We start from the raw sequence: 26,998 nt of genomic DNA on the forward strand, positions 1-26,998 counted from the left end.
CCAGCTGACTATGGGCGAAAGGCGGGGTACACCCTGGACAAGTCGCCAGGTCATCACAGGGCTGACACATAGACACAGACAACCATTCACACTCACATTCACACCTACGGTCAATTTAGAGTCGCCAGTTAACCTAACCTGCATGTCTTTGGACTGTGGGGGAAACCGGAGCACCCGGAGGAAACCCACGCGGACACGGGGAGAACATGCAAACTCCGCACAGAAAGGCCCTCGCCGGCCACGGGGCTCGAACCCGGACCTTCTTGCTGTGAGGCGACAGCGCTAACCACTACACCACCGTGCCGCCCTCAGTGATCAACTGATTAAGATAAAATATATAGTACCACAAAAAAAAAACCTGCTGATCTTATTCCCCTGACATAAAATACAAGACACTCAGACTGATCACAACCCTAACAAAAGCTCCTAATCTCCTCCATGAAAGCAGTGCAAACAGAGCTCGCATCACCCATGATTCATTTTCACTATCTCCTCCTTTACTTCAAACAAAAGCTGGAGGCCACTTTAAGATAACTGTCCAAAATGGACAACAAAGAGGCAGACGTCCACCCAGAGCTGGCTTATTGTTCTTGGGAAAACCTGAGAAAAGAGGGCTAAATTGAACATGTCATCCACACACACACTTGCCTCCAGGCCTGTCAGAGTCCCTCTGTGTGGTGTAAGGGAACCAGTTAGGAGAATATCTATCCAATGCTGGAGCTGCTCTATCACTCGCGGCATCTGATCTGCCTGGCGCAGACATCAAGAAGCCCTGATCACAGAGGACATTTATCATTAACAGATGTTTAAACTGCCATTTCCTGACAAAACACTGACACACTGCTGACAACCACACGCCCAACTAACCAATATCCTGAGCGCAAAAAAAAGAAGGAAAAAAAAGGGCAGGACAAAGAAAAGATCACAAGTGAGACTCATCTTCCAGCAAGCACTACAGAAATGGGTACAAGTAGCCCATGAAATGTGAGACAATTTTCTGTACTGTTACTTTAATTTGACAAGGAAAGTGAACGTTACATCTGCAGTGAACCAGTTCATTTGGATGAAGCTTAGCTGTCCATAGCGGTGAGTAATAACTATCCAGAGACAAGATCACATCAAGGTCAGAAGGAAGACACCACAAAAATGGGTGAAATATAAAACACTCAACCATCATTGACTACGGTTAAATTATTCTCAACTAAAGAAAGAAAAAAAATTAGATGCAGAAAGAAGGAAAAATCTAATTTGCAGGAAGTTAGCTTGCATGACAAAATTGCCATCTTGGTCAAAATGGCTCGAAGCGGTGACAACCTTTCCCAGGGAAATGATATTTTTTCAATCCCACGGAAGGCGGATCGTGTCGCAATCGTTAAAGGCTTGATAGTGGGTCTTTAATATTCGCCGTCTTAATTAGGGCCGCAGTTAATTTCATTAAATTCTTTCGGTGCTAAATGAAGCAGATTATGAGACATCTTTTATTGCGAAGCGTGAAATTACAGCCTGCCCGCTGCCAATGGCAGGGCCAAATTAATGAATTACAGGGTAAATAACACCCGAATTAACCATCCAATTTAACTCCTTACAAAGCACCCTGCTCAGAGGGGGTGAAACTTTGTCAAATTCACACAGCTCAGTGCCCATCCATGCACCACAACACACAATTACAAGCATGGCACTAATTTCCCTTTATGATGAACAGACTTTATCTGATCCTTTTTTATTTTGAGAACGACTGAGTTTTAAGGGCAACATGCAAAAAAAAGGCAGTCTAAGAAGTCCATTTTAACAGAGTGAAGATACCAAATGTGCTTAAAAAAAGATTAGTTAATGGATAGTTTTTAAAAAATTGAGAGAAAGATACATCATTAAACAAGCACGAGTGATATGTCCGTGTCCATGCAGACAGCTGAGGAAACCTTTCAGCGTTTTACAGCCAAACTGTCGTTCCTGCTCTTCAGCCTAATCTTGCCGTTCTATTCTCTGAGCCATTCTCGTGCTCTGTCTCAAACCATCTTTCAATTAGCGCCACTTGCTGAAATTAATTTGTCGAAATGCTCTTGCAAAAAGCCTCTGTCAGGCGCCTGACAAAGGCTTGTGCAGACCTCTCTGCTGTAATTATCAGCTAATTAAGAACGTGGAACAGATGTCGGCCCACTCGGAGTCACGCGGGGTCCGTAAACAAAGCTGGCGACCATCACAACAGTAGTTAGCCATTTTACAAAACACTCGACAACTCAATAACAAAGTCGTTTTCAATACAAACATGTCTTTAGTACACTGGGGAGAAGAGTGCATTTGTCCAGCTGGGACTAGACAAAATAATTCAGCGGGCTAACATTCAGGACTAAATAATTGAACAAACGGACCATTTGTGTTAACACTTGTAATAACTTGTTCGTCAACACAACAGAGATTGTCACACTGATGGTCAATAAGAACAAAGCATCAGGTCAAAGCTGAGCTGGTGATTGGAAGAGCTCCGAGTGGTCACAGTAAGTCCAGGTGCCACCGCTGACCTTGGCACACCCCCTCAGTGGGGCGACGGCAGGAGCAGGCGCTCCTCTTCAGCTTAATTGGTGCAGAGTGGAAGCCCGCCCCAGCCTCATTACCACCAGCCCCGCTTGCACCATTTTAATGAGGAGCAGGTTCTAACGAAGCCATTTCTACAAAGGTCTTAGCTCAGCTCAGAGTTGACCTTCAGTGCAGGAGGAAACGATAACTGATAAGTATCTGACTAGCAACAAATAAACTGCGAAAACACACACACACACACACACGTGTGCATAATGGTACACTATGAGAAATAAAAATCAATGCAGAATGTCATCTTTTTCTACATCAAAATGATAACAAGCCATGCTACAAAAAAATTCTTACAGCTTCATTAATAATATCTAACGCTACGATACTGTGCCATTTAATACCATCCACTTTAAAAAGCTGAAGCACGCAGATAGGCTCTGAGGTTCATGTTTGTGGGAGTAATAATATATGAACAGTTACAAACAAGGGAAAGGAGAGAGGACTGCTTGAAGATGTTTTTTAAATAAAGTATGAGTCTGCAGGGAGTCTTGGGCTCATGGTAGGGAGGGAAATCAAGAGCAAAAAGACCACGGGGAATGATCAAATCAATTAGTGTCCTACTCCAAAAGGAAACACTAGCCTGTGCCTTATAGGGTGCTCTGCTAACATCAGTCTCGATGCCAGATGAGCTTTGAGTATTTCAGAAACTGCTGATCACTAAGGATGTTCATGCACAACAATCTAACTCAAATAACCACTCTTTACAACCATGTTGAGCTGAAAAGCATCTCACCATAATTAACCTGGAGACTGCTATGATACAACAGCCAAGAACAGGAACCTGAAGCTACATTGTGCAACAAGCTCACTGACTCTGGGCAGCTGCAGATTGGGAGAAGGGGGTGGGGTGGAAAAACAGGCAATAATTATGCAAACTTCAGCTGTCCGGTTTCAATGAGCCTGTGGCCAACGTGGCCTCAGATCCCTGTTCTTGGCTAACAGGAATGGAAAGCTGTGGCACCATTATTGGAAAAAGTATGCTCAGGATGTGATTATTAATTGTCTACGATTAAGAAGTCAGAACCATCTAGAAAATAAAACCTTGTATTAATGGAGTAATATTTTAAGCGCACATTGCTCATCATTAACTTTGCTTCCGTAACACTGTATTTCAGGTAATTTGTTTCTTAGCCAATATACCTAGTTTAGTTTTGACTTTTAACGCTGCTATGCTAATACTATAGCTTATTGAAAAGCAGTAAAAGTATGTACCTGTCATCTATGTTGATATCGTGCTGTGTAAATATCTTCTCCAGTTATTATTAGACATGTAACAATATATCATGTGAGAATAAATCGCAATACAAATTCATGACTATTTGAATCGATGAAATAATCATGATTCAGTTTTTATTATCAGGCTGTGTAATCTCAGTTTTTCCTAGCTGTAACTGCATTGTTTATACAGCAGAGGGCAAAATAACATACAGTAATAGGAATGCACATGATTTCGCCATGGACAGAAGTAACACAGTCCTAATGCTGTGAAAAAATACAAAAAACAGACGTAAAATAGGAATGAGCTGTTGTGCGATTGACTGGACAAATAAATTTAAGCAGAAATCGGAGCTCTCTTTTTACAGACTGCTGATAGCTAAAGAAAAGAGGAAAAAATGGAGATAGTACAAATGTTCATAAAAGTTTATTCAGAAATGGTTATTAGCTTTCATTTTTAATAAAAGGAATATTTTAGTTAGTAGGCTATTATATTTTACTCCAGCTTTTATAAATGTAGGTAATAATTATTGTTGGATACAAAGAAAATGAAACAAAAGATTATTTTTATTGAACAAAAGGAATATTTAATTTGATAAAGAATATGGGGAAAATGTTGCTTTTTTTGGTAATAAAATTTTCTTCATTTAAATTTTTTTCAAAAATATTGTGTGAAAATCAAACCGTGAACCCAATATCATAGATCGAATCGAATCGTGAACTGGATGCCTAGTTATTATGTCCATGCTGTTCATTAGATGACGTAATGGTGTGGCTGTTAAACCGTGTTCCTATGAGCTGGAAATGGAGAGCAGGAGATGATCACTGGCCATGGGCAGTGCATGAGGGAGCAAGGGGCGTGATGTATGCAGTTCACTGATTGATCTCCTCATGAGATGACAGACTCTGGCACTGAAGAGGCCCATCATCTGCTAAAGTGTGTGTGTGTGTGTGTGTGTGTGTGTGTGTGTGTGTGTGTGTGTGCACGCGCGCGTACGTGCATGGGGGCGTGTACAGGCTCCTTCTGACACTGTAGAAATTAATCCCTCCTTTACATACCTGCAGTGTCAAGAGACTGAAGGATGCTTGAGAAAGAAGGCTAGGTGCCAAGCCCACCATGATGCACACACTATTGAACTAGCAAAAGCGCTTTCCATTATAGACCTAACCACCATTTATATACAGGCTAAACATTTCAAAACACACATTTCTTATATATGGATTTTTTTATACTAGTACCAGAGTGTCTTTTTTATTACTTTTTTTTTTAAGTCCATATTTTGCACATTAAGTCAAACCATAGGAGGCACTGGACACGCATCATGGACACAACTTTCATCATATACAAACACTTATATCGCTGTGCCAGCAATGCCATCAAGCTCTTTTTACACTCTTCGTGTCAGTAGTGATCGTCTCCCTACCACACTACAGCTGTAAGCCATGTTGTCCAGCCTCCCCATCTGCCATCCCTACTCCACTCAGCCTCATCTGTTAACTGGATGCACACCAGAACCTACGACGCGCTGGGAGCTGAGAGTTCACCTCTGCAGAAACTGACTCCTGAGAAGCATTCTCAAAACTAAGTAGACACATTTAAAACATCTTCCTAATGTGTCTAGCGTTAAAAATAAACAGACACTTTTGCCAAAGATTCAACTGGATTTCATGAGTTTATTTCCCTCCAAAATACAACACACAGTCCTTCCTGACGTCAGAAATTTGCAATCCAAATATGAACATGGACAAGAGTACCTGGATCAGGAGGTGGATTGATTCCATTGCTGTTTAATAACTCGTCACTCTTGTGTGAACCATCACTGGACCTTTCCTTAAAGTAATACACAAGCCTCAGAGAAACGCACTGTTGTTAAGAAAGTAACTTTCTCTTTCCTTTCACAAGGCAGCATTAAACATAAAAGTATTTAAAGGCTGTAAAATAAAGGTCACAGCAATCGACAAGTAATTCACTGAGTGGTGTTACAGATTTCCCTTTATGACGTGCAATACAACAATCAAGGAGGGGGAAAACAAGTTGGAATCATATCTTTGACACTTTGTGTTGAACAGGTCGCCATGTCACTCTACAAACAGACCAAGAATCCATTTGGCCTAAAACAAGAAGAAATCAGTTTTACATGGAGCATCCTTTGACAGCAAACATTATCTCCAGATTCCCAAGAGAATTCACTGCTATAGCATTCAGATTATAACGACTGTCACTTTCTCATGATCGAGGCACACACTGCATCAAAAAATTGTTTCCACTTCCTAAAATGTCCCACCGACAGCCTTGCATCACTGACAAGGAAACTGCAAATCCAAATAATTTGCATTTTATTTCTGACAGAGTTGAAGTGTGAGAATGAGAAAGTACAATATCAAAAGAAAATGTTACAGAAGTGCTATTACTTTTTCAACATTTTCATTTTAATTTTTAAACCATCACATTGTTGTGTACAAAATTGTAAATGCAAATCCACATTTTGCAAGTGAATTCAAATTATGCCTCCAATGATATGCTCTTATAAATAGCAAAAACATTTAAAATGTACACTGCCTAATTAGAAGGTATGCAATGATGTATTGGGCAACAATAAATCGCAATACAAATTTATGACAATTCCAATCGAGGAAATAAATAATGCACCGTGATTATTATCAGGCTGCATAATCTCTTAGTTTTTCCTGGCTGTAATTGGGTGCCCTGTAATAGACAGCAGAGGGCTCAGAATTGAGGAAATTTGTGTGACTTCACCATAGGCAGAAGTAACTCAGCTCTAACACTGCAAAAACACACAAAAAAAAATCTAAAATGGAAAAGCGATTGACTGTACAAATAGATGCAACAAGAAATCAGAGCTCTCTTTTACAGACTGCTGAAAGCTAAAGAAAAGAGAAGCAAATGGAGGTAGTTTTATAATCAAGTCTGACTACAGCCTTCACAACCATTGATTATTAAGGTCTATCAGTTATTAACTTTATTTTTAATAAAACGAATATTTTAGTTAATAGGCTATTATATTTTATTCCAACCTTTACAAGTGTTTGTAAATAATTATTATTGAAACAAAAGTTAACTTACATTTTTTTTTATTTTACAAAAGGAATATTTAAGATGATAAAAAGAGGAAAATTAAATGTTGCATTTTTTTGGTAATAACATTTTGTTCATTTAGATGCTTTTCAAAAATATTGTTAACTGACTTGAATCTTGAATAAAGAATGGAAATGCTGTCATAGGTAACGTTTAAAGTCAAATTTGATAATTCCACACATGAGGAAGAGCTGTAACTTTTTGACCAAGACATGAATGAAGGCCTTGATGGAACAGCGGCAGAACTGAAGCTCACAATTCTCTCCCAAAGCCTCTGTGGCACATGCTAACATTGCTAAAGGGTGTCAGCAGCGCACTAATGAACACAGATCTCATTTAAAGGGAGCGCTAATCAGAGGCACAATTTGTTCATTAGAAAATTACAAACAAGGCCGCCGCGCCGACATGAGAGGGCACGATTAGCAGTGCTAATTACCTGATTCTTACACTCCAGTTGAGATGTGTAACGGAGGATGTTCACCCCTCCCCCACTTCTCTCGCTCCCTTGTTTGTGACAAATTAAAGCCAACTCAAACAATCTCTCCCAGAACACAGCAGGGAAGAGTGGTGGGAGATTTAAGCTACAGCGCCAACAGTCTAATCAAAGTGTTTGCCGCTACAGGAAAGAACTGGGCTTTGAGGGGGGGATGGGTCCATATGTTGACCCTCAGACCACACTTCATTAGGATCCTTTTTAGCATTTTTCTCTCCCTCTTCTGTTCTCGAGAGCCATAAAAAGATGGAAAAAGAGCTAGAGATAGAGAGACAGACAGAAATCCCTTCCCACTCCTTATCCTAATGATCTTGTTTCGGCAGACAGGAGAGCCCTGCTCTAACTGATGTCAAGTGCACACTTTCGCTGCTAATCAAGGAAACAGCTTCAAACAGGCCCGCCGTGGGTCTGCGTCCTGATCACAGGCCTCCCTGGCTCACAATGCACCGCCCCTGGACACCAATTATCGCTGTGCAGAGGGCTGGGCTGGATCCTACCTGCTTAATTGGGATTGCACGACCGCTCCCGATACTATCCGCTCGGCCTTCAAGTCCTTTCTTCTCCTTGTCTGGTTCGCTTGCCTTGCGAGACTGCAGAGGGAGGAGAGAACATGGTTTTTTGTTTGTTTTTGAGTAAAAAACTCTAAGTCAAGGTAGCTGCTGATTTATTCTGACACCTTCATAGACTAGAGTTGTTCTTGGGTCTACATGACCTTGACATGACCCCATATTCTGTTTCACAGTACATTCCAAAGCACTTCACAGATCCTAACAATAGTTTGTGTATTCATAACTCACAAAACTGTTAGATTTACAATATAGTGAAATATACAAAAATCAGAGATAATCAAATAAACAATACCGTATACAGTATGTTTAGACGTGTGTATGTGATCAGGACTGACCGTGAACAGGTTGGAGCGACGTTTGGACTGCTTACGGATTGGCGTCGGTGTGTTGGCCGTCTGAGGCACATCGATGCGTAGCTCCTTCTGGCTTGTGCTGGGAGTAGAGGGTACAGAGGAGGAGTAATCGCTCAGACTGCCTCCTCCATTACTGGTCTGTCATATTGCACCGAAGAACGAGAGAGACAACAGAAAATCACACATACTGACAATAAAGTGCAAGCTGTGAAGTCTATTCAGCACAAAGGACACACAGCATGAGTAGTCACATGATACTACTTAAACAATGTCCTGGCTTGACAGTAACTGGGACTAAAGAGTAGTCAACAGTACTTGTTTGTACTGTTGTATATTAGCTTGCTGATATTACGGAGTGGCAAACAGAGCTGAAGTAGCTGTAATGTGTGCGCTCGGTTAACGCAGTGGTTTGTCATTTTCAGAGCTGGAACTTGCCAATGGAAACACTGATAAGACTTCTGATATATTCTTTGAATATATTATTTTTGGCCTATAAGGTTTAAAACATTAAAAACTGCACCTTTAAAACCTACAGCTATTCGCCTCAATGTGAAGTGAACAAGAGAGTGCTGCTTTCTAAAGAGAATGCTGTCCTATTCATTTCTTCAGTACTGGTGCATTTATTGTGGTTCATTGAAAGAAGTGCACCAGAAAAAACAACTGCAGTACTAACTTGGAAAAGATTTAGTACTGACACACAGTTGCATATTTAAATATCTAATAAAAATATTTTTGTTTTTACTAGATATGTAAATGTGCAACTGTGTGTCAGTACTAAATCTTTTGTTACGCATTTTGTTACGGAAACATCAATAACAAGAACTGATCCAAACAGGAAGCAACAAAATATGCCATAGTATTTCATAGTATTTTCACATTACTACAGCACAATTTTAAAATTTGTTGAAATGTCTTATAAAAACTGCTGTAAAATTATTCACAAAAAGGTTGGGTAATGAAGGGTTCAATTTTGTCAACAATAATGGCAAAAAAAATTCATTATCATAAACTAATAATTGCTAATGTTAGCTGGCTAGTTTCTTGCTAACAAAACAGATGCTTTCATGGAGACAATATTTATTTCCCCTCCATTTTAGAGCTTGAAAATGTCATAATTCCGAGTTCCCACTTCCGAGTTAATGCGAACACAGCATAAGGCGTCAACATGAAACATGCTAATGCTACCTTAATGTTAGTGTAGTGTATAAAACGATTACCAGGTAAGGCCATGTTGCGTTTATTTGCTCGCTAGATAGAAGTTAGATTTTTTTTAAATCTTGGATGAACACATTTTTCAAGCTAGTTAGCTAAAAACTAAAAATCCAGAAAGTTTTTGAGAATTTAAATGTTTGTACAGGTTAATAAGAATAAAAAAAAAAAATTTAAAAAAAAGGCACCAGGTCACTTTTGAAAAATAATACCAGCAAATGAAAACGCTACTCGCTCTTCCTTTTAAAATGCATGTTTGTTTCTCCAAATGGTTTTGGTGTACCAAAAACCACGTCTGAAACTTTCAGTATTGGACCCACTGCCAATGCAACAAGCAACGTTCAATTCTAAACAATACAAATTACAGGGGAAATGCACTGAAACAGCACGAGCTATTTTAGCAGCAGGAAGGAGCTCATAACAAACAAGCATCATTTAACGAATTCTTTCAAGTGCTATCACCACACTGATGATAAAAGGATAATTTTGTGCATTATAGTCTCAAGAAGTAAGGCTGTGTGCACGTGGCGTATATACTTACCTGAGCTATGTGTACTGCTGCGACAGGTGCTGCACACACTGAGGAGTGGCTGGGAGAATTGGGGAGGGATTTGCAAGGCCCAATTGATAATTGCTGCTTCTTCCGGTTTGCAACAATTTTCTGTGCCACTGAAGACAAAAACACACAGCACATGTCACATGTCAGGGAGACAGAAGCAAAATCAGATCTCAGACAGCCAGTGACTTAGACCACTAAAAATGATTTTCACATTGACATTTTCGTCTTCCCCACTTGGACTAGTTCACTACATTACCTCTCATAAGAAGCTGTCGAGCAGTGCTGACCCGCGGCTCTAATTCCACCATCACTCACCTGCCGAATCCCCAACACGGCCATTATTTAACTATTATAACACCACTTTCATTACTCAAACATTCCCAGAGAGCGCTATCGGCGCAGGCAAATATGGCCATGTCAATCAATTGCTCTCCACAAGCCCTTATCGATCAACAGGCAATCGGCCACGGCTGTGCAGAGCTGATGTTCAGGCACTCCGTCATCTTCTGCCTATATTGATCTCAGGCTCAGATCTCCACAGCCACAGAAGCACTTGCCACAGGAGCACTTACCCCAGTGAATAAACTTGAACATCTTTAATATGGTATCTAATGCACAATTAGTTGCTATTAAGTTTATTCGATGAGAAAATTCTCATTTTTAGCCTTTAAGGGAAAAGGGTTCTGACACAGTAGACACCTTGAGTGGAGAAATTCTCCTAGCTGAAGCAGTCCTGTGTTAGTCCAGGTGAGGGTTAAAAGATCCGCTATTCGCCAGAACTCAATTACCGTCCTCCCAATAAACATGGCTGGGTCTCATTCCCCTCGAAATGAAGTCATTGTTTTAATTGGATCTATTAAAGGCAGAGATTTAACGATGAGTCAGCCATAAACATTTACCTTCAGGTGAGAGACTTCTGTCCAAGGGCAATCACACCACTTGTCTAACACACACACAGTCTATATCCCAACTGTGTTTACACTCAAACACACCAACATCTTTACAAACCAGAAACTGTAATGACCATTTCGAGCTCCAACTTAACAGTCGCGTCCATGCAGATGCTCACAAACACATTATGTTAACACCACCGTAACTTCACTCCTTATGTCCACGAGGTACAGCGCACCATGAAACCATAAAGGCTGGGAGATCTAGCTTGCAAATTCACAGCTATATTTTACTTTAATTGTTAAGAACACTTACGATAAGCCTGGGTTAAATATTTAAACTATTCAAGTAATGCAATTTAACTTTACCCATCAATCTCAGCTCCCCGGTAAGCGGCAGCCATTTATCCTGGTGGGAAAGGACGAGTGTTTGATCAGATTTATGGCACAGCGCTATGCGCCTGGAGTCGACACAGAAGCAGGCGGTTTGCTGTTCATATTGCCCTGATTTTCTGCTACTAACAGCATCACGTATGCAGAATTCTGAAGCAATTTCTACAAGTGTACATTATAGTCCTCCACATCTTTTTCAACTCATTATACATTACATAATGTAGTCGTTATATTAGCATATAATAGTATCAACTTACAGTGGACAAGTGTTTAACCATTCTCTTGTATATCAAGGTATAAGAAAAAGGAAAAAGAGATGTTGAAGGACAGAAAGAAGAAAGAGAGAGAGAGAGAGAGAGAGAGAGAGAGAGAGAGAGAGAGAGAGAAAGGGGGGAAGGAACAAGGGAGAGGGGGAAAGGGGGAGCACCCTGCTGAGTTTATTAGGCTGCTGTCAGGCTGCTTAACAGCAGAGTGCTATAAATATTAACTAATGAGTTGGAGGGAGCGGGAGCCTGGCAGATGATCCAACACAAAGGTCAGAGAGCTACCTCACTTACCACTCAATAATTACACCACACACACTCTTTACACACACATACATACACAAAGCATGGAAACAGCATGTGCTGTTTCACACATGTAACAGATATTCCCCACACACGTTACAGTTACACCCCATAAGCAGCTATTTTCCAAAGCGTGAGATACTAAAAAGTATAGGATTTAAAAGGAGATTGAGGTTAAATTGTGATTTAATAGGTGACACAGCACTTAACATGATGTAGGTCTTAACTGTGAACACATCTGTGGGCTTGGAGATATGAACAGTTTGAACAGAAATTCACAAGTTTACACCAAAGCTTTTTATTAACTATATTATTTGAGAGAAAAAAAAAATCTATTTAAAAAAAAAAGCTTTTCCATGTGAACCCATGTTGGACGTTGCTTCAGTGCATTTTATATAAAAGTTCTCAACACTGAACTCATGAGAATATTATTAAAACTAGTTTACATTTTAAGGTGTAATTTAATTAACTATAATTGAATATCCAGACCTTTTTTTTTTTTAATTAAAAAAACCAGAAAAAAAACAACCATGATTTCGTTGGGTGGCACAGTGGTGTAGTGGTTAGCACTGTCACCTCACAGAAAGAAGGTTCTGGGTTCAAGCCCAGCGGCTGACGGGGGCCTTTCTGTGTGGAGTTTGCATGTTCTCTCCCAGATGCTCTGGTTTCCCCTACAGTCCAAAGACATGCAGGTTAGACTAATTGGTGGCTCTAAATTGACAGTAGGTGCGAATAGTTGTTTGTCTCTCTGTGTCAACCCTGCGATGATCTGGCGTGTACCCCACCTCTTGCCCATAGTCAACTGGGATAGGCTCCAGCTTGCCCGCAATCCTACACAGGATAAGCAGTTATGGATAATGGATGGATGGATGGAAGTTTCTGTTGTATGTTGGTCAATATTTTGCATCAAATTACATCTAAATATTTTCTGGTGAAGCAAAATAAACACACAGTTGTTCAGGGGTTGTCCTGACTAAAAGATGATGTGCTATAATTTGAATGTGAAGCGTTACATGATTATAAAACATAATCACCATTCTTTCCATTCACAGCTCATCAGCTCAGTTCCTGTTTGTATAAACCAAAAGTAAAGGAGTGCTCTCCTGCACTTCCTCTATCAAACCTAGAAGACAGCTGTTAAATATATTCCATAATAAATTAGAAAATAATTGTGATGTGAACATGTATAAATATTGGTACATGCCTCATGTATACACCACACGCTGGATATAAGGAACTGGGCCTTCAATTTAAACCAGATAATGAGCATCTATCAGAGGTAACAAATCACACAATTTCTTATAACATTCTTATATGCTTCTAAGGAAGTTACTTCTCAGAACGAGCAAACAACCCAGTGCTGAGAGGCCAGTTGTGACCATTAAACAACACTGACAACAACTAAACTAATTACAGCAATAAAAGTATATGACAGTGACAATGGTGCATAATCAGAGGACATTAAAGGCCAAAGCGGAGAGGGAGGGGGGAGGGGGGACTGCACAGTGGAGCTCGTTAGTAGTTAGCGTGCGCTAACAAAGCTCTCCATCCATGGCTCTGACACCATGGCTGACTTGCTGACTTGGGGGGGGGGGGGGGGGGGGGTGATTAGGATAATTAAATTAGTGTGCTGATGGACGCAGTCTGGGGAGATGTCAAGATCCCTCACCTTTAGCCAAAGACCACACACACACACACACACACAATTCAAATCTCATCACACACAGACAGAGCCATGGACTAGTTAAAAGGCATCCATATACAATTTCTCTCTCTCTCATACACACACACACACACCCCGGGCTCAACCCCTGGCTGACCCTGAGTAAATAAACGGTCTCTTCATTTGTTCACTGGCCGTCCTGTAAACGCTAAGTTATATAAATTTACGGCAGATAACTACTACGCCAATTATTTTTAATGGTTAATGCTCTTGTTATTCATGCAATGGCATTCCATGATTGCTGCAACTCACTGGCCTGCACTGTTTGATTCCCAATTTGAAACCACTGTATTACTGCACGCTCAACTACCGACATTTATGATAAGAAGCAAAAGGCCAGTCAGGGCCATCCTGTTACATGGCAGTCATACAAACATTTGTGCCATAGAGGTTTATAAATCGAGGACAATCGATACAAATACCAGGAGCACAAAACATACAGCAGTCAATTTTCTTCATTTCTTAGTTTTTTTGTTTTTTTTTTAACTAATCCATCCATTCTAGAGAAACTACGCATGTACTAATAGTCAAATGAGATGTGCGTGATATGACAAAATACTGTATCATTCTTGAAAGCATTTCTACAACATGTTGCACATCAAGATACACAGGTTAGCTCACAAACTGTCAATACAGCAGTGACTAAAATTATATTTTAATTATTAAACCAGACTTTATAAATATATTTTAAAAAATTAAAAAGTTATTACCACTGAAGAACAGAAGTCATTTAAATATTAAATATAAAAAAACTAACATCAAAGCTGCTTCTAGTTAATTTGTGATTAACAATAATATAAATGATAAAAAAACGTTAATTTTTTAATAAAATGTAAAAAATGTAAGATATCACAATACCTCAGAAAAGTTTATCATGACATAATTGATCACGATATCATTATATACAGTGGAATGCAAAAGTTTGGGCACCCCTGGTCAAAATTGCTGTTACTGTGAACAGTTAAGCAAGTTGAAGATGAAATGATCTCCAAAAGGCATAAAGTTAAAGATGGCTCATTCCCTTTATATTTTAAGCAAAAACAATTTTTTAATTTTCATATTTTACATTTTCAAAATTACAAAAAAAGAAAAGGGCCAAAAGCAAAAGTTTGGGCACCCTGCATGGTTAGTACCTAGTAACACCCCCTTTGGCAAGTATCACAGCTTGTAAACACTTTTTGTAGCCAGCTAATAATCTTTCAGTTCTTACCTGGGGGATTTTCACACATTCATCCTTGCAAAAGGCTGCCAGTTCTACAAGTTTCTTGGGCTGTCTTGCATGCACTGCTCTTTTGAGATCTATCCACAGATTTTCAATGGTGCTTAGGTCAGGGGACTGTGAGGGCCAGGGCAAAACCTTCAGCTTGTGCTTCTTGAGGTATTCCATTGTAGATTTTGAGATGCGTTTTGGATCATTGTCTTATTGTAGGACCCATCCTCTTTTTAACTTTCAACTTTTTTACAGATGGTGTGATGATTGCTTCCGGAATTTGCTGGTATTTATTTGAATCCATGCTTCCCTCGACCAATGAAATGTGCCCCGTGCTACTGGCTTCAACACAACCCCAAAGCATGATCGATCCACACCCATGCTTCAGAGTTGGAGGGGTGTTCTTTTCCTAGAATTTGGCACCCTTTTTTCTCCAAACATACCTTTGCACATTGTGGCCAAAAAGTTCTATTTTGATTTCATCAGTCCACGGGACTGATGAAATCAAAATGCATCAGGCTTATTTAGATATTCATTTGCAAACTTCAGACACTGAATTTTGTGGCTAGGACACAGGAAAGGTTTTCTTCTGATGACTCTCCCATGAAGGTCATATTTGTTCAGGTGTCACTGCATAGTAGAACAGTGCACCACCACTCCAGGGTCTGCTAAATCTTTCTGAAGGTCTTTTACAGTCAAGCGGATTTTTATTTGCCTTTCTAGCAATCCAACGAGCAGTTCTTTCAGAAAGTTTTCTTCATCTTCCAGACCTCACCTTGATCTCCACTGTTTCTGTTAACTGCCATTTCTTAATAACATTACAATCTGAGGAAACAGCTACCTGAAAACACTTTGCTACATTCTTGTAGCCTTCTCCTGCTTTGTGAGCATCAATTATTTTATTATTCAGAATGTGAGGGAGTTGCTTAGAGGAGCCCATGGCTGTTGATTTTAGGGACAAGTTTGAGGAGTCAGAGAATTTATACAGCTTTGAAATCTGCATCATCTGACCTTTCCTAACGAAGAATTTGAACAAGCCACAGCTCAATAAGCTAATTAATGTCTGGAACCTTGGTAAGTTACCTGAGAACTCAAATGTATTGGAGTGCCCAAACTTTCGCATGGTGTTCTTCTTTTTTCACTCTCCAGTTGTACAAAACAAAAATAATACACAAATATTGCAGAAAACGCTGAAAAGAAATGTCTCGTCTTTACCTTTACGCCTTTTGGTGATCAGTTCATCTTCTGCTCACTTAACTATTCACAGTAAGGCCACACCAATTTAATTAGTTGGTTCTCGGATTTTTTCAGGAAAAATATGAAGCGAGCGCATGAAATTAAAAAAAAAAAAATGCTCTGATGGTAAAATTAGCGGTGGAAATAGAGGGCTTTCATAATAGAGAAACAAAGCAAAGACAATACATTATTGTTACGCATTTCATAGGACTCTTTTAAGAGCTTATCTTATTTCCACCCATATGCATTAAGGGCTAGCTCTGGCTGCACGTCTTTTATCAGGCAAACCAGTAAACAGATAGGCTAAATAAACGATTGAATTACAGTCAACTGAACATCTGCAATGCACAGAAAAAAAGATTTGACCAGGAGTAGGCTACTTCTGATGGCCAAATACTTCGAATGATTTTTTTGTTTGCCCCTCACATCAATCAATAAAATATATAAATCAAACCCACCTCCACAGAGTTGTTGTCCAAGTTGGCACATCGCAGGGTAACAAGCTCACGGCATCTTGAGTACAACTGTGCAAAGTTTTACCCCTCTTGAATTTCAACACACCTGTCAAAGATTTTATGCTTCTGTTCGCTGAATATCCTAACAATCAGAAACACAGGCTTTGCAGGACTCCCCTCCACAGGCATGTTTCTTCCACAAGTCTTTATCAAAAGTGAAAGGGGCGATTTGATTGGTTTTCGACGTCACATGACCTCAACCTGCAGTCGATTTCGATTTTTTTTTTCATTCTGCATTTTCTTCAAGCGGCGATTCCAAGAACCAACTAATCGAATTGGTGTGGCCTAACAGACATTTTCAGTAAGGGTGCCCAAACTTTTGCATGCCACTGTATTGTCATATTGCCCAGTCCTAATGAGTCAACTCTAAAAGTTTGTTTAAATGACAGCCATAACATTACACACAATAGAACATTTGTAAACATTTCGATGTCCGGTGGGGGGGAATTTGGAGAGAACATGCGGACGACTGATATATCAAACACACAAGACACCAAAAAAACCCAACAAGCTTCAAACTACATAAATGAACAATGAAAGGCTAATGTGGAAGTTTAGTGCTTTAGGATGTTTTACAGAGAAAACATGAGACTGAAGATTCAGTCGGAGCACAACTAACGAGGGGATGATGTCATTAAATAGCTCATTATTTTTTGTTAAGCGTGACTCTCATGCTATATACAGACGCTGTACTCCGCCTGTAGTGAAGAAACAGACCAAGCCTGCATCGCAAAATTAAGGTCATGTGCATAGTAATTATGGCCACGGCGTTGCACTGATGCAGGAATGAACCCAAGTCAGGCAAAAGAAATGGAGTGTGTGTGTTTCTCCACATGGACACACGTGCACCTTAGGGCAAAAAAAAAAAAAAAGGCTACTGAGAAGCCATTGCGACACAAAACATTAAAATAATCATTTTGGTACTCATCTATGAATTCCACTACAGTGCATAATTAGAATGTGTGATTAATTGAGGATGATGGCATAACAAATACGAGGAGACAGTGTCAGTAATGATAAGAAATTTAGCCTTTTCTTGTTCTCATTTGGCGCTGCTGATGAGCTTGGCTATCACACAGACACGCTCGTTTTCTTTCCCTCACACACACACACACACACACACACACACACACACACAGCTAAATTATAGCAGACTTGGCTGCAGCCAACAGTGTAATAATTAAGGGGATAATGGCTGAGCGTTTAGAGTATAAATCTCCCTCCTGGGCCGGGGGCTCGGCACTGTTCAGACAGCTCGGCTTCTCCTCCACAGCTGCTTGCAACTGCTACGACTACTCACTCACACACACACACACACACACACACACACACACACACACACACACACACACACACACACACAGTCGACCCGACATACAGACACAACAAAATCTAAACGCATTTCAAAAACTAAAGCATCACTCATTTTTTCCATTTACCTGATTTCCACAGAAATCCATCACTCACCTGCCACTTTTTTCACCCACAAAAGTATACTATACAACAAACAGGAAAGAATAATGTTGACAACTAATTTATTCAATAAATAACCCAGCTATAACTAGATACTATCATCACTAAATCAATGTCACACTGGCTTCCACCAACTGAAACCCAGCACATAGCTACAACAGATATCTGTTTATATTACATCCCATCATAGCCAAAGAAATACAAATAAGCATTCATTTTTTGACATTTGTCTCCCCCTAGTGGACAACACGCATACTGTACAGATTACATTTACACACTGTAGGGCATACCAGGAAGTGACATTCATTTCTCCGTATACAGCCCTTGTCAAATGCACAATTCTCATTGGTCAGAAGACTTCTGTTAATGTTGTGTAACAGTACAGCTCTGATTTTTATTTTTTATTCACACACACACACACACACACACACACACACACTAGTGCATCTCAAAAAATTAGAATATTGTGAAAAAGTTCAATATTTTCCATCAGTTATTTAAGAAAGTGAAAATGTTATATATTATAGACTCATTACACAAACTAAAATGTTTCAAGCATTTTTCTATTTTAATCGGTATGACATACAGTACAAAAATATTAAAAAACCCATCTCAAAATATTAGAATATTTCATTTCGAGTTTGAGTAAAACAGTATGAACACAGTGCATCTCTCAGTCTAGTTCAGTACACACAACCACAATCATGGGGAAGACTGCTGACTTGACTGTTGTCCAGATGATGATCACTGATGCCCTCCACAAGGAGGGTAAGCAACAAAAGGTCATTGCTGAAAAGGATGGCTGGAAAAGGTGCACAAGCGACAGGGATGGCCGTAGTCTTCAGAGGATTGTCAAGAAAAGTTGATTCAAGAACTTGGGAGAGCTTCACAAGGAGTGGACTGAGGCTGGTGTCAGTGTATCAAGACCCATCACGAACAGACATCTTCAAGAAAGGGGATACAACTTTCACATTCCTAATATCAAGCTACTCCTGAGCCAGAGACAATCTGGCTAAGGAGAGAAAGAAATGGACTGTTGCTCAGTGGTCCAAAGTCCTCTTTTCAGATGAAAGTACATTCTGCATTTAATTTGGAAATCACGGTTCTAGTGTCTGGAGGAAGAGTGGAGAGGCACAGAATCCAAGGTGTTTGAAGCCCAGTGTGAAGTTTCCACAGTCTGTAATGATTTGGGGTGCCATGTCATCTGCTGGTGTTGGTCCACTGTATTTTATCAAGTCCCAAGTCAACACAGCCATCTACCAGGAGATTTTAGAGCACTTCATGCTTCCATCTGCTGACGAGCTTTTTGGAGATGCTGATTTCCTTTTCCAGCAGGACTTAGCACCTACCCACAGTGCCAAAACTACTACCAAATGGTTTGCTGACCATGATATTACTGTGTTTGATTGGCCAGCCAACTTGCCTGACCTGAACCCCATAGAGAATCTATGGGGTACTGTCAAGAGGAAGATGAGAAACACCCGACCCAAAAATACAGATACGCTGAAGGCCACTATCAAAGCAACCTGGGCATCAATAACACCTCAGCAGTGCCACAGACTGATCACCTCCATGCCATACCGCATTGATACAGTAATTCATGGTAAAGGAGCCCCAACCAAGTATTGAGTGTATAATTGAATATACTTTTCAGAAGTTGGACATTTCTGTATTGTAAATCCTTTTTTGATTGATCTTGGGGAATATTCTAATAATTTGAGATACTGGATTTCTGATTTTCATGAGCTATAAGCCATAATCATCAAAATTAAAACAAAAAAGGCTTGAAATATTTCACTTTACATGTAATGAATATAGAATATATGAAAGTTTACCTTTTTGAATTAAATTATGAAAAAAAAGGAACTTTTTCATGGTATTCTAATTTTTTGAGATGCACTTGTGTATGTATAAATAAATAAATAAATAAATAAATACACACACACACACACACACACTAGTGCATCTCAAAAAATTAATTCATATAATTTTTCACTAGCCAGCCGGACTAGTTACCTTCCAAAGTAACTAGCCAAACAGAAAATCAACTCGCCAAAATTTGTTCATGTATGAATTTTACTTCTGTCAAAAATAACACAAAAGAGAGTAGTTACCATTGTTCATGACTAATGTGCATTTATTTCAAGACCCGAGTATTTTGATAGTTTTTTTTTTTGCACACTTTACAAATTGGCATTTGCTGTTCCACGTCCTCCTCGCGATATCCAAAAAAATGCCAGATGACTGACCCCTTACAAGTTCTTTAAGGAACCAATTCGTCCGCTTCCATTTTTAATTTGTCGCTGAAATTGACAGAGCTTACACAGTAGCCTGTGCAACACCAGCGATTGCACAAACTGAGTCAGCGCTGACTAGAAACCAGAAACCGAAACTAGAAAATCTTCCTGCAAGCAGTGTTGCCAGATACTGCTGACGTTTTCCAGCCTAAAATATATTCAAAACCAGCCAAAATGCACTTAAAACTGCATAATTGGGCAGGAAACCGAGCAATCTGGCAACACTTCCCGCAAGTTCCTTTCAGCACCTAGATGTCGCCCGGGATTGGTTGGCGAATGCGTGACGTTATTGTTTTTTTTTACCCTTAGGCAGCCTCTCACGTTACTGCCTGAGGGACAGGGAGAAAACCACCGGAAAATGTTTTAAACAAACGCAAGTCGGCAGATGACCATAAAATACTCGATAGTTACGATGTAATAATTATATGTATCTCACACAGAATTTTAGGAGATATATCGAGTATATTCAATATATCGCACAGCCCTAGTCTGAATCTTCGCTTCATATATATTTTTTATTTTCACCTAGCCAGCTGGGCTGGCTAGTGACCGGAATTACCCGCTAAACGACAAATTACGTCACCTCACACACACACACACACACACTAGTGCATCTCAAAAAATTAGAATACCATGAAAAAGTTCCTTTTTTTTCATAATTTAATTCAAAAAGGTAAACTTTCATATATTCTATATTCATTACATGTAAAGTGAAATATTTCAAGCCTTTTTTGTTTTAATTTTGATGATTATAGCTTATAGCTCATGAAAATCAGAAATCCAGTATCTCAAATTATTAGAATATTCCCCAAGATCAATCAAAAAAGGATTTACAATACAGAAATGTCCAACTTCTGAAAAGTATATTCATTTATACACTCAATACTTGGTTGGGGCTCCTTTACCATGAATTACTCTATCAATGCGGTGTGGCATGGAGGTGATCAGTCTGTGGCACTGCTGAGGTGTTATTTATGCCCAGGTTGCTTTGATAGTGGCCTTCAGCGTATCTGTATTTTTGGGTCGGGTGTTTCTCATCTTCCTCTTGACAATACCCCATAGATTCTCTATGGGGTTCAGGTCAGGCAAGTTGGCTGGCCAATAGTGTAGCGGCTAACATGAAATTTTCACCAGAATATTTCACTTGGTGAGCAAAGCATGAAAATTGGCACACATGTAGATCAAACCATACTGTTTCCAAAACAATCATTGGCCATCGCGATTTCCGCCATTTTAAAGATGGCCGCCGCCGTTTTCAAAATGGCGTCATTTTCAACAACCAAATTTCCGAAATATGGACATATATCTTTATCGTGGTCGTTTTTTTGGCCGGATTTTCACAATTTTAATGTAGAAGGCTTTGGTTATTATGTGAGTGAAGTTATAATGACTATTCTTTCAAAATAATTCAACCTGGATCAAAACCGTCCAAGAGCATGATAAAAGTTTGATTCAAAAGGGCAACTAAGAAACTGTTGTTTTATATTCTCAAAAGAGTAAACTGCAAACACTACCAGGGCACAATGGTGCAATTTACTGCCGTTAAACTCGGCATGGGGTTCAGTGTAAGCTTTACTACGACGACAGTTTAAAGGCAGAAACAAGGAAAATGTGTGGCAAAGGATCTAGACGGAAAGTTGCTGGGAACACTAGACCACCAAAGTCATGGAACACTTTTCTTAGATGTGACGAAAACAAAACAGAATTGTTCTGCTTCCTTGCAGACAAAATATCATCCATCGACACGAACACAGTTATCGTTGTAACTAAGGAAGAACATGTTGTCAGCAACAAAGATGTCGATATTGACTTCATAACACCCTGTACTCACGAAGAGGCCGATACTAGGATGTTTCTGCATGCAAAGCATGCAGCGATTAGTGGTTGTAAATCCGTCAATATCGTTTCCTCTGACACAGATGATGTTGTAATTGGTGTGTCTGTGTTTGATGATTTGGGTTTAGAACAGTTATGGATAACATTCGGAAAAGGGAAAGATATGAGATGGTTACCAATTCATACCATTGTAGCCAACCTTTGACTGATAATTTTGAATAATAATGATAAGCATATTTGGCAGTGTGATGTCACTGTGACCCTTTAACAAAAGAATACTCCGGAGCCTTCTTTTGTTAAATGGATCCCAGTGACATCACACTGCCAAAAATGCTTATGATGATTATTTGAAATTATGTTATATTTGATACATTTGGACAACTTCACTTCGTGAGAGTGTTTGTAAGTACATAATCTTTCTGCAAACCCAAACTAATGAATTAAGTTTTCTATTCCTTTAAAGCAGATTAATTTTCCTTGGCTTTTGCTTGGCCCAATGTTGGGCAACCCTCTCATAGTCCATCTTGCTGTCATCCATGCTGATGTGGATCAAATTGTCCAGCGAGTCTTCTCCTAGCTTATTAAAGTCAGTCGGCTTTGTCCGTCTGGTGGGGGACAACATCGGCAGCCAATGAGATCGCTTATAATGAATCGGAAACTTCCGGGATGTTTGACGTTTTCTTTCGATATTTTTATTGGACGGTTTGAACACGTGATCTTGATGTAGCCAACAGATTACAGTTTGTTTACATCATACCACGTGGACATATTACTTTGACAGAATCAACACAAACATTGGAAAAAAGACCGCTTGTTTAACACAAATATCAATCAGTATGTAAATGGATCTGTTATTTGCTCTCCTATGTATCTAGTTACTTGTCGGTAGGAAATTTTAACGTATCGGTATAAATCTAAGCGTATCGGATTTTTTTTTTTTTTAAAGGTTGCATTTTTTAAAAGATTTTTTGGGGGCTTTTTTCACCTTTATTGGATAGGACAGTGTAGAGACAGGAAATGAGCTGGAGATAGAGACGGGGAGGGATCGGGAAATGACCTCGGGTCGGAATCGAACCCGGGTCCCCGGATTTATGGTATGGCACGGCACCTTAGTCGACTGAGCCACAGCGCCCCCGCATATCGGATTTTAACTAAAGCGACTAAGCGTATCGGCAGGCAGAGCAAGCGTATCGGGCCCGATACGCTAAAACACTTTGGGGAAACCCATGAAATAGTTATTCCACTCATGTGCTAGTCACTGGCCTGTTCCCAGAGTTTAGCATATCATTACTAGTGCATCTCAAACAATTAGAATATTGTGAAAAAATTCAATATATTTTCATCAGTTACTGAAGAAAGTGAAAATTTAATATATTCTTCACTCATTACATATAAACTAAAATGTTTCATTCATTCTTTTATTTTAATTTTGATAATCATGACTGACAGCACAAAGAAAAAAATCTCAAAATATTAGAATATTTTCGAGGTTGAGTAAAATTGTATAAATACCATGTATCTCTCTGTCTAGCTCAGTACATGTAACCACAATCATGGGTAAGACTGCTGACATGACAGTTGTCCAGAAGACGATAATCAACACCCTCCCACAAGGAGGTTAAGCCACAGGTTATTGCTGATGAGGCTGGCTGGAAAAAGTGCACAAGCAACAGGGATGACCACAGCCTTGAGAGGATTGTCAAGAAAAGTTGATTCAAGAACTTGGGAGAGCTTCACAAGGAGCGGACTGAGGCTGGTGTCCGTGCATCAAGAGCTACCACACACACACGTCTTCAGGAAAGGGGTTACAACCATCACATTTATAATATCAAGCCACTTCTGAACCAGAGACAACATCAGAAGCATCTTGGTTGGGCTAAGGAGAGAAAGAACGGGACTGTTGCTCAGTGGTCCAAAGTCCTCTTTTCAGATCAAAGTAAATTTTCCATTTCATTTGAAAATCAAGGTCCTAGAGTCTGGAGGAAGAGTGGAGAGGCACAGAATCCAAGGTGTTTGAAGTCCAGTGTGAAGTTTCTGCAGTCTGTGATGATTTGCGGTGCCATGTCATCTGCTGGTGTTGGTCCACTGTGTTTTATCACGTCCAACGCAGCCATCTACCAGGAGATTTTAAGAGCACTTCATGCTTCCATCTGCTGACAAGCTCTAAGGAGATATCAATTTCCCTTTCCAGCAGGATGTAACACCTTTCCACAATGCCAAAACTACTACCAAATGGTTTGCTGCCCATGATATTACTGTGCTTGATTGACCAGCCAACTCGCCTGACCTGAATCCTGTAGAGAATCTATGGGGTATTGTCAAAAGGAAGCTGTGAAACACCCAACCTAAAAATACAAATGAGCTGAAGGCCACTATCAAAGCAACCTGGGCTTCAAGAACACCTCAGCAGTGCCACAGGCTGACCTCAGAAGTGCCTCCATGTTACACCGCATTGATGCAGTAATTTGTGGTAAAGCAGCCCCAAACAAGTATCGAGTGTATAAATCAACCTACTTTTCAGAAGTTGGACATTTCTGTATTGTAAATCCTTTTTTTGGCTGATCTTAGGAATGTAGCGCGAATAAAGTGTGGGTGGAGCACAGAGGACGGCAGGACAACATTTAGATGCAGAGGAGGCTATTTATTAATCAACTTTTCAGTCTGATTCAGCGTAAGCCCACATACACACGCGCGCACACACACTCTGCTTCCGGTCCTGGGTCGCGCTCCCTCTGCTCTCTCTCTGCCTCCTTAAATAGGGAGCGGTTACTGGGAAAACACACACAAAACACAGGTTAACTACCGTCAGGTGTAGCGATTCTGCCACTCACCTTCCCTGGCTCCGCCCTCCTGTCACAGACCGGCGCTTGACCACGCCCCCACTGCCACAAGGAAATATTCAAATAATTTGAGATACTGGATTTCTGATTTTCATGAGCTATAAGCCATAATCATCATTACTCAGGCAATTACTAAAACCCGGGATGGAACGGGACGTCACCAGTTTTAGCAACAACTGCAGGGAGGTCACTGCCTGAGCGATAATGTGTCACGTTCCGTTCCATCCCGGGTTTTACCAACAACCCTTGGCTCATACTCCGGGAGGACTGGTGCAACTGAACTTACTTTCCTTTTAATAAATAAATAAATAAATAAATAAAATACTTTCCTTTTCCTTTAATTGTTGGTACTGCACCCTCTTTCAATATAGGCTTATAGCCAACGCTCCTCAACAGATCAGAGGTTTCGTACGAGTCTTCAGTAAAATGTGCAGAGCAGAGGAGAGACCACTTCATAGGCGCCCAATGTGCCCGTGAACTTCTCGCAAAACACATCCAAATCTTTGCAGTTTGAATATTCTTGGGGCATGAATACAACGTAAATCCAGCTTCTGTCATGTTGCTGTACCGGCCAGCAACACATCTACGTGGCATGGTGATAAATTAGCTCAAAATGGAGGATCGGAGTTGCAGTCAGATCTGTGTTTTAGTATAGTGGATGTGGCGATGAGACCGATAGACTTCCTGTTGTGACGTTACGGACATCAAGGTCATTCACTCAAACCACTACCTATACAAACTCACTTTAATCATAAAAATTACTATATTAGATTTATTGTTAACACTTAAAACTATTCCTGTGCCATTCCTGAGGTCTCAAGGCATTTATAAACGAAAGTGAGGCCATGGCTCTGCGTATATGCTTTAACGAATGCATATAATGAACCAAGTTTCCCTGCCTTTAATGACAATGAGTCAGTCTTCAAAAAGAAAATAAATTAATTAATTAAAATAATAATAATTGTGTTGTGTTCACACACATTGGCGCTTGGAGCGTGCAGTACGATTAGGAGCGTGCAGTGCCATTAGGACACCTGTTCCAGATTAGAGAACAATCACCTCCTCCAGCTATCACTCATGTTGAGTATGACTTGACCAGCAAACCCTTTCATGTGAAAAGAGGCCAATTCGATGGAGACAAGCCCAGTCACAGTGCTGGCAGAGGAGCTAATTTGGAGGTGATGTCTTGATGGCTCTGATAGCCCTCTGCTGTCTTAGGCACTGTGCCTCCCTCTTTGCAGTCAGCTTTCTACAGACTTACTTGAGTTCTTGACAAGCTGGCGCCAGGTTGTTCAGTCACACGCAGCATCCTCCCATGTATCCAGCTGGATACTGCTGGCATTCAGGTGGCATTTAAGGCAGTCTTTGTAGCGCAGCTTAGAGCGTCCTCTAGGGCATTTCTCTTCGCAAAACTCACCAAAAATACAGCCTTTGGGAGTCGGGAATTTTCCATTCTGATAACATGGCCAGCCCATCTCAGTTGCTTCTCAGTGAGGAGGGCCTCCACACTGGGCATGTTACGCACATCTTTGTACTTACACATTGGAAACCCTGTCACTCCACTTGAGCCTCATAAGACGTCTGAGGTGAGACATTTGAACCTACTGAAGACGGCAAATGTGGTGCTGGCACGAGGTGTATGTCTCAGCTGAGTAAAGTAGACAATGGGTGGTAGGCGATACTGCAAAGCAAAGGGTCATCAAGCGGTCTGAGACTGGCTTGGGCAGCTCTGAGAGATGCGGGAGAAGGTGGTTAGATACCGCAAATCCAGTGCCAGAGGTACCTTGAAGTCTAGAGCCTTCTGGGGGACCTGACCAGAAGGTGGTGTGGAATTTCTCTCTCCTTTCACCTGTATCCAGTAGCCTCATCTCTGACAGAGCGGCAATATCAACATGAAGATTCAAGCTCTCTGCTCAGCTGTGCTGTCTTTCTTTTGGG

The 26,998-nt window shown here is 40.3% G+C and overlaps 1 protein-coding gene across 8 annotated transcripts in view; it reads right to left on the reverse strand.

The window, feature by feature from the left end:
- Window positions 1-26,998, reverse strand: part of agap1 (ArfGAP with GTPase domain, ankyrin repeat and PH domain 1) — a 322,009-nt gene that overhangs the window by 88,038 nt on the left and 206,973 nt on the right. For 7 of the 8 annotated variants that reach the window (XM_060919024.1, XM_060919026.1, XM_060919028.1 and 4 more), the window contains 3 exons: window positions 10,064-10,191; window positions 8,296-8,451; window positions 7,889-7,981 (listed from right to left, as the gene is read on the reverse strand). In XM_060919024.1, the coding sequence (XP_060775007.1) occupies window positions 7,889-7,981; window positions 8,296-8,451; window positions 10,064-10,191 (377 nt within the window). Of the gene's footprint in view, window positions 1-7,888; window positions 7,982-8,295; window positions 8,452-10,063; window positions 10,192-26,998 lie in introns of those variants that run through there. The other variant, XM_060919030.1, reaches the window with a different exon arrangement.

This window comes from Neoarius graeffei, chromosome 4 (assembly GCF_027579695.1).
Source record: "Neoarius graeffei isolate fNeoGra1 chromosome 4, fNeoGra1.pri, whole genome shotgun sequence".
Taxonomy (NCBI): Eukaryota; Metazoa; Chordata; class Actinopteri; order Siluriformes; family Ariidae; genus Neoarius; species Neoarius graeffei.